Source organism: Felis catus, chromosome A3 (assembly GCF_018350175.1).
Source record: "Felis catus isolate Fca126 chromosome A3, F.catus_Fca126_mat1.0, whole genome shotgun sequence".
NCBI lineage: Eukaryota > Metazoa > Chordata > Mammalia > Carnivora > Felidae > Felis > Felis catus.
In genome coordinates this window covers 22,847,269-22,855,344 of record NC_058370.1, presented here as the reverse complement: position 1 = coordinate 22,855,344, position 8,076 = coordinate 22,847,269, and the positions used below count along the sequence as shown (strand labels likewise).

Genomic DNA, 8,076 nt, shown 5'->3' with positions numbered 1-8,076 from the left:
CTATTTTACAGGAAACTGAGGACAGCCTGAAAGGGGAGTGATGTGGCTGAGGTGGGCTATTCCGTTGCAGTCCTAATCCCCAGGTGAAGCCCCCACACCAGCGGAGCCTGACTGGTGACCTTTTCATGTGAGGATGTTGGGGTCCATCTGATACGCCTCTTCTTTCAGACTGGGAAAAAAGCCATACTTGGTTTGGTGGAAGGAAGCCCTCCCACGGGAATGGGCCGGGCAGCAGGGCCTTTGGGGGAAAGTTGGGGGTAGGATCTCAGAACTGAAGATCCTGGATGTCCTTCTGCCAGTCTCACTAGGAAGGAAGGGACGGCCCAAATAAATCCCCCTCCCGTGACAATCAGGGGAGAGGGGGCCACCGTTCCCCCGCATCTCCTCCGGGCGACACGTCCCCAGCCCTCTCTGGGAAGTCGTACCGCCTCCCGCCCGTGAGTCAAGGCCAAATAAGGCCTCGCGGGTGCGCCGCCCTGCCCCGCCCCTCCGCGCACACATTCTTCTGCCTTGTAAGGCCGGTGCGGCCCCGCCCACCGAGCCCGGAGCCGGACCCGACGGCCCGCGCCCCGCACTTGCTCAGCACGGAGAGCGAGCACCTTCTTCGCACCAGGTGGGAGCCGCGGCCGCGGGGGGGCTAGGGTAGGCGATGTGAGGCCCCACGGACAGGGACGCCGAGGATCTCGGCAAGGACAACCGTCATGGGGCTGGGGCTGTGAGTTGCGGGTCAGACCGGACTCTGGCAGGGCTGGGCAGCAGGGAGACTGTTCTAGGCTCTGGGAGCCGGTGCTCCTTTGGTGAGGGAACACTGTCCAGACCCTTCCCATTTGCAGTGGAGTTTCAGACGCCAAGCCCAGAGCTCTGGGGTGCCCAGAAGGGGAGGGAGTTGTGGTCACCTGTGTTCCCTGCCCCAGAAAACCCATGTGTGTCACAGACAGGCTCCTTGAGACCCCCTCCAGAGCATCCGTGTCCTCTCCCCTATCTCCTGGGGCAGGAGAGAGGGATGAGATAAGGGTAACCCCACCCCACACACACCAATGCTGTGTGAGAGCACTTGAGACTTCCATGCACTAGGCCATCTGTCCAACTGTGCCTGTTGGGTGGGAAGGGTCTGTCAAAGGGCTCTGGAGCCAGACAGGGACCTGGGCCAGGGGGCCTTAATCCCTGCTGGTCCTCCCCAGCTTTCTAACTGCTCTGAGGAAGGAGTCAGATCACTCAGCCAGGGAGGAGGTGAATTTACTAGCAAGGCATCTGGCACCACCAGCCATAGGAACCAAGAGATAATGGAGGACACAGGCACCAGAAGGAGGGAGATGTCACCTAGTTGCAGCCAGTCCAAATACCAGTTGTATCTGATTCCCTAGGGTCTAGGACCCCCAGGAGCAGGTTCCAGGGCTAAGGGACTAGCCTGTCCCTGACCCCGTTTCCTCAACCAAGCCTATAAACCGCCTCTAGTCACACAGAGCCCTCAGCTGTAGTAGGCCCACCACCAGGAGCCTCTTAGGGTATGTGTTTCCTTCTGTGTTCAGTCATCAAGGGCACCAAGGGCTGGCCATTACCACCCACTGACCCAAGCCTAGCCCAAGCATCCTGGCTGCCTGTTGGGCTCTACCCCCCTCATGGGCACAACACTTCCCTTCTTGGGCATTAGTTCTTAAACTGCACAGTGGCAGTGGCGGGGGCGGGGGGGGGGGGCGGGGAACCTCACCCTGCTTCCCAAGATTGCTGGGATGGACAAACCCTAAAGCTCAGTGCTGGATAGATGAGGAAGGGGAAGCCACAGAGACAGAAGGGCCCAGCCAGTATCACAGCAGTGGGTGAGAACTCAGCCATTCCTACCTCTGGCCATGGCTTCCTCTCTCCTCCCGGCTCCATCTGCATAGATCTTTGCAGACAGGAGGGCCATGGCAACAGTGATGATAACCATCACAGCATCTCATGACTGGGTTACTTGTTGGCTTTCTATGGGTTCTGTGAGTCAAAGTTCCCAGAAAACAGAGGGCTTCAGGAAGGACTGGGCCCCTCAGAGCACTAAAGCCCTGCTGATGCCACCATCTCACTCCCGCCCAGCTAATGGGTGAGAAGGGCTTCTGTCTACCCACCCTGTACCCTGTGAGAAACACCCAGGGCCAGGTGTGTCAGTCCAGCGGAATACAGCAGCAGTCTGTCATTACTACAGATGGCTGTGGTCCTGGGGAAGGGCTGGGGCTGGCCAGGATCCCTGCTCAGCATTTAAGATCTCAAAGACCAAAGTCTGAGATGACTGGAACAGGGGCATGGGATAGAGGCCAACAGACAGCTTGAGGGGCATTCATAACCACACAACTTGGGGCTAAAAACAGGCAGAGAAGGCTTTCTGGAGGCAGGCCCTGGACCAAGGGCTCAGGGCAGAGGAGAGAGGCAGGCAGTGGTCCTAAGTACTGAGCCCCAGCTGTGGGGCACATAGCACTAGGTCTTCAGGGGCACAGCCCCCATAAGCCATGACAAGGGTTGAGGGAAAGAGCACTGTGCTTTGCCTCAGTTTCCCCATCTGTACAGTGGGAGAAGTAGACTGGCTGCAGTTGCCATCACAGCATTAAACAAGCATCTATTAGCCTATTAGTACATCAGGGGAGGGAGAGAGAGACCTCTAGGTGCTTACTGTCAAAGCAAGGGTCAGGGACCTGCTCCCCAAGGAGGTGTCTCAAGAACTAGGCTGGAAAAGGAAGGGCGTTCAATGGGAAGGACTAAGGAGGAAAGTCTGAGGGTGTCTGGGGAACATCCAGAGGTCCAGCATGGCTGGGTCATGGATGGCAAGAGGGACACAGTGAGGGGTGCCATGCTCAGTCAGACAAGGGTTGGAGGGGTTCACACAGGACCCTGAATGCCAGACTCAGGGGCCCAGACTTGTTCTGGAGTGAGGCAAGAACCTTCAAGGGCTTCAAGGTGAAGTGATAGGTGGTACAGGTCTGGATCTATATGGGATGGGAGAGACTAGCTAGAGGCTAGGAGGCCAGGTCTAAACAAGAGTGACAAGAAGCTGGGGCTCTCAGCCTGGGGAAGCCTCATGCCCCTATTAAGCACTGAGCAGTAAGAATAAGGAGTAGGGCCCAAATCAGGTCTATCATCCACCCAAGGGGCTGATCAAGTGTGGGCAAGTTGGGGGAGGGAACACTGCCCAGAGCATAGGCCTTCTAGAACATCCAGAACAGAGGGATAGGGAGGAGGAAGGAGGAGGAGGGGGAGGAGAGGACAAGAATGTCAAGAATGCAGGGCCACTGATCCAGCTCCTTACTGCCAGGGGCAGAGGAGCTGGCAGGGAGCCTCACAACCTCCCACATTTCAACCCACCTTGTCACTTGGAGGGAGAGAGATGGAGAGTGTAAATGCTATTAAGGATTAAAAGAGATAAAGCAAGGACAGGTTGGCAACAAACCCAATCTTACCCAAACAGCCACAGCAAAAATAGCTTATTCTGTGCCTGGCACCATTCCAGTGGCTTCTCAGGCACTAAGTCAATGATTCCCTACTGCTGGGCATTCCTCATGTCCCCATTCCCAGATGAAGAAATTCACTGGGAGAGGTAGAGAAGTTGTTTATGATCACATAGAGCCCATGCCTGTCTGCTTTTGTGATGAGCTGGATGACAGGAGCCCCAAGCCTATGGGAGGCCTTGAATGCCAGGCCCAAGCACTGACAGTCCGTCTAGGGTAGGCAGGAAGATTCTCTGGCCCAGGCTCATAAGCTCTTCCCCTGACACCCACTTCCTGCAGGGAAGCCCCACCCACCAGAAGCCAAGATGTCCAGCAAGCGAGCCAAGGCCAAAACCACCAAGAAGCGGCCACAGCGGGCCACATCTAATGTCTTCGCGATGTTTGACCAGTCCCAGATCCAGGAGTTTAAGGAGGCCTTCAATATGATTGACCAGAACCGAGATGGCTTCATTGACAAGGAGGACTTGCATGACATGCTGGCCTCGCTGGGTGAGCAGGGATGGGGTGGCTGGGGTCTAAGCGGGCCCCGCAAGGGTTGCAACTGAGGCAGGCAGTGGGGCTGCTCGTCATTATAGAGTACGTCCCATGTAGTGACATGTGGTACCCACCCTGGAGAGCAGATGCCATTACTTTCTCCATTTAACAGACAGGGAAACTGAGGCACAGAGCAGTTCGACATTGGATCTGAACCCAGACAGGCTCACTCTAGAGCAGTGCTGCCAGACAGGCTCACTCTAGAGCAGTGCTGCCTCAGGCAAATTTGTGGTAGGGGTGCCTGGTATCACTTCATTTAAAGCGAAGGATCAGCAACTAAAGAAAGTTTTAACTACACAGACTTTCCAGCGTACAGATGGGGAAACTGAAGCCAAGTGCCTCCCCTTGTTCAGAAGTCACCCATGTCAGGCTCTTAGAGCCTCTCTGACTCCAGCGACTTCCTCAGGAACCTAGTACAATTCACCACTGCTCAGATGGGGAAACTAACACCCAGAGGCCAAGCCTCCAGATACCACCTCCCTAGTCTGTGGCCCCGCCCTCACATCCCTCCCATGTGCTAGCCACAAACACTACTCTCAGCATCAGTTCCTGGCACCTCCTTCATCCAGGTGAGAGCGTCTAGGTCAGACACTGGCTGGGGAAGATAGGAAGCCTCTGGCAGTGGAGGAGGCAGCCTGTGGAGGTCAACCCCCAAGCTCTGGGGAGAGACAGACCTGAGTTAGCCCCTGGCATTGCCCCTCACAGCTGGGCAGCCCTGCTCTGAGCCCATTTCCCTTCCTGTGCAATGGTGACTGTGGCCCTTGTATACACACACGCCCAGGGTGTCTGGGGAGAGGACTGGGCAACCCTGAGTTGGAGGGTTGTTGACATCAGACACTGCCCCCTCGTGGGCCATCTACCCAGAACAACCTGCATTCCTATTTGTAGCTCATGTCAGTGGGCCACAGGTCAGTCCTGGCCTTCTGGTTAAGAACATCATCCTCCAGTTTAAAAATAAGAGCAGCAGATAATAAAATAAGAAGAAGCTGTGCATGTATCTTAATTCTCAAAGCAATCCTACTGGGTAGATGTGATTATCATTCCCACTTTATAATTGAGGAAACAGAGGTTCAGAGAGGGTAAATAATTTGCCTGAGATCACACAGCTACTACGTAGTACAGCTGGGATTTGAACCCAGCAGTTGATTTGAGTATGGGGCTGTGCCAATTGTTCTGTATGATTTTACAACCACTGGTGCTATTTCACAATTCTAAGACGCGGGGGAAACCAAGGCACAAAACTGGGATTCAGACTCCAGTCTTTGTGACACCACAGCTCACTGGTTTAACCATTTTCAACACTGTGCCTGGAATCTGCGGTCTAGCTGATTGGGTTCCAATGCTGGCTCCACTCCTTACTTGCTGTGTGATCCTGGATAAGTGGCCTCACCTCTGTGTTTCAGGTCTCACACCTGTGAAGTTGGGGTGAGTATGCTGACCTCACAGCATGATGAAAGTTAAAGCAGTCAGGCATGTGGGGCAGCAGACACCATGGACAGTCAGCAAATGGTGACTCCTACACTTAAGAGGTCACGGATATTAGACCAGAGGTGGAAGCTGGCCAGGGCAGCCTGGAGAACCCAGGGGAGGGAGCAGTCAGAAAGCGGGCTGCTCCAGCAAGATGCTGTGCAATTTACAAAATGTATTATCTCCTGCCTATGGGACTCAAACAGGCCATGAAGGGAGGGGACAGGGAGGTGGGCGGGGACAGGGCAGTGACAGCAGGCACAAATGTCCCTCTGCCACAGGGAAGAACCCCACAGATGAGTACCTTGAGGGCATGATGAGCGAGGCCCCGGGGCCCATCAACTTCACCATGTTTCTCACCATGTTTGGGGAGAAGCTGAACGGCACAGATCCTGAGGATGTGATCCGAAATGCCTTCGCCTGCTTCGACGAGGAGGCCTCAGGTCAGCAGCCTCCAGGTGGAGGCCTAGACAGGGCCGGGTCTGAGCACTTCACCCAGGGTGCCCACGGGGATGCAGGTGGGGCTGGGCTGTGCTGGGATTTGTCCCCAAAGGCCAGAATGGAAATCCCGCATCTGCTGGTTTCCATGGCCAAACCATGCCCTGTCCTTGTTCTCTTCCCCCAAATGCTAGACCACAAGAGCCCACAACCACCAAGACATCCCACTTCTTGAGTTCACCTGTTGGCCCAGCACACTGCCCCCACTTTAGACTTTCCCAGAAACTAAATCATTCTAGGCCCTTCTGGCCAACAAGGTACAAAAACCAGCCCCCATCCTCAAATCTTCCAAAGGGATTGCGTCCCACAAATAGTTTGTCCCAAACACAGGCCAGGATGATGCTGGCAGCGGTGACTTCAGTAGTTTCTCAGGGGCCACAGGCCCAAGTACATTCACATTTTCCTCACTACCTTCATAATCCCCTACCAGGGTGGCGGCATATTTTCATCCCTGATTTCCAGGTCAAACAGGCACAGAGAGGTTTAAGAACTTGCTCATGGTCACGCAGCCAGGAAGAAGGGGGAGGAGCATGCAAACAGGCAGTGGAACTCTAGGGCTCATGCTCTTAAAGTGAGACATACCCAGCCCCCCATACTTACAGCCCCAAGTACCCTACAGAAACACACAGAACCCTCCCTCTGGGGCTCTGGGAAGCTTGAACTGGCTGGAGGCCAGAGCTGTGTCTTTTCCTGGTCCTTCCCCCACTACAAGGTCTGCAAGGACTGGGGTTCAGGGTAGGGATATTGGGCATGTCCCAGCTTGAGTCCTTGTCTCACAGACCCTGGCCCTGCCCCCAGGTTTTATTCACGAGGACCACCTACGGGAGCTGCTTACCACCATGGGCGACCGCTTCACAGATGAAGAAGTGGACGAGATGTACCGAGAGGCACCCATTGATAAGAAAGGCAACTTCAACTATGTGGAGTTCACCCGCATCCTCAAGCATGGGGCCAAGGACAAGGACGACTAGGCTGCCCCAGGCCCCGATCCCACTCACCTGCTCCCCACCCTCACTGTACACCAGCTCCATGCCCGTGACCCCACAGGACCCTCTCAGGGGATCCTCCCTCTGAGGGGTTAGGGGCCCAGCTCACAGTGGAGGAACAGGCTGAGAGCATGCAGTGCCAGGCAGGGGGCACACAGCCAACATGAGGCAGGTGTTGCACTGTGACCCTCCGAAAGAGGACCGTCTCCTAGAGAGCTGGGCCTCATGGGCTTTTCCCCGCAGGACAAGCCCCGTGTCCTGTCTGGGACACAACTTCACATGCACCCCCATGTAGGACAAGACAGCTCTTTCCCAGCCACTGCCACAAACACAAACCTCACCAAGGTCCCTTCTCTGAGGACAGGATTCCAGACCCCTTCTTTGTGCCCTGCCCAGCCACCAGAACACAGCCCACCCCACCAGGAGTGTGATCCAGAAGATGCATGTAAACTGGATATTTGATCCAGGGGAGGCAGAATCTCTAATAGAAGTCTGAGCACTGCTTTGGGTCTGTGTGTCTGCTGCTGGGGTGAAATAAAGGAGCTCCTAATCCCTAAACACCCTCCTGCCCTCTCCTGTCCCCAGTGGCTGCCCAGACCCCTACCTTCCCCTGGCCAAGGAAAGACTCAGCTGAGACCAGACCAGAGTGGGGAGCAGACAGAGGTGCTGAGGGAAACAGTCCTTCTGGGAAGGAGAGGCCTGAGTGGGGAGGACCCACAGGAATCACCACAGCATATCTCAGGGGCACCGGGAGGTCAGGGGTCAAGGTCGCCCAGTCTTCAGGACTATAGCCTGGATCGCCAGGGACACCTCAATGTTCCTGGAAAGCCAGATGGTCCTGGAAGAACAGGAAGGCTTCGGGAACAGTGAGAAGAGTGCATCCCAGTAGCTCCGAGGTTAAGGTGCGAATGAATGGGTTTAAGGAATTCCCTGAGGTCAGCTCCAGGCAGCCACCAGGTGTGCTCTGGGCTGTGCCCTCTGCATCTGGAGGGTCAGTTCAGCCACAAGACTAGCTTTTTACATCCCACACGCACACAAGGTGAGCGAACCTGGGATCTCTGTGACACGTGAATGGTGGGGACACTGACAACAGTGCCTGGGGCTTAAGGAGCAGAAAT

At 55.5% G+C, this 8,076-nt stretch overlaps 1 protein-coding gene across 2 annotated transcripts; it reads left to right on the top strand.

The window, feature by feature from the left end:
* Positions 1-477: 477 nt before the first annotated feature.
* MYL9 (myosin light chain 9) lies at positions 478-7,460 on the top strand. 2 transcript variants are annotated; one of them, XM_003983555.4, is made up of 4 exons: positions 478-613; positions 3,753-3,962; positions 5,756-5,917; positions 6,771-7,460. In XM_003983555.4, the coding sequence occupies exons 2-4, from the start codon at positions 3,779-3,781 to the stop codon at positions 6,941-6,943; spliced, it is 519 nt and encodes a 172-aa protein (XP_003983604.1). In that variant the 5' UTR covers positions 478-613; positions 3,753-3,778; the 3' UTR covers positions 6,944-7,460. The 2 variants fall into 2 exon arrangements, with proteins under 2 accessions (XP_003983604.1, XP_003983605.1); XM_003983556.4 differs by lacking the exon at positions 5,756-5,917.
* Positions 7,461-8,076: the final 616 nt, after the last annotated feature.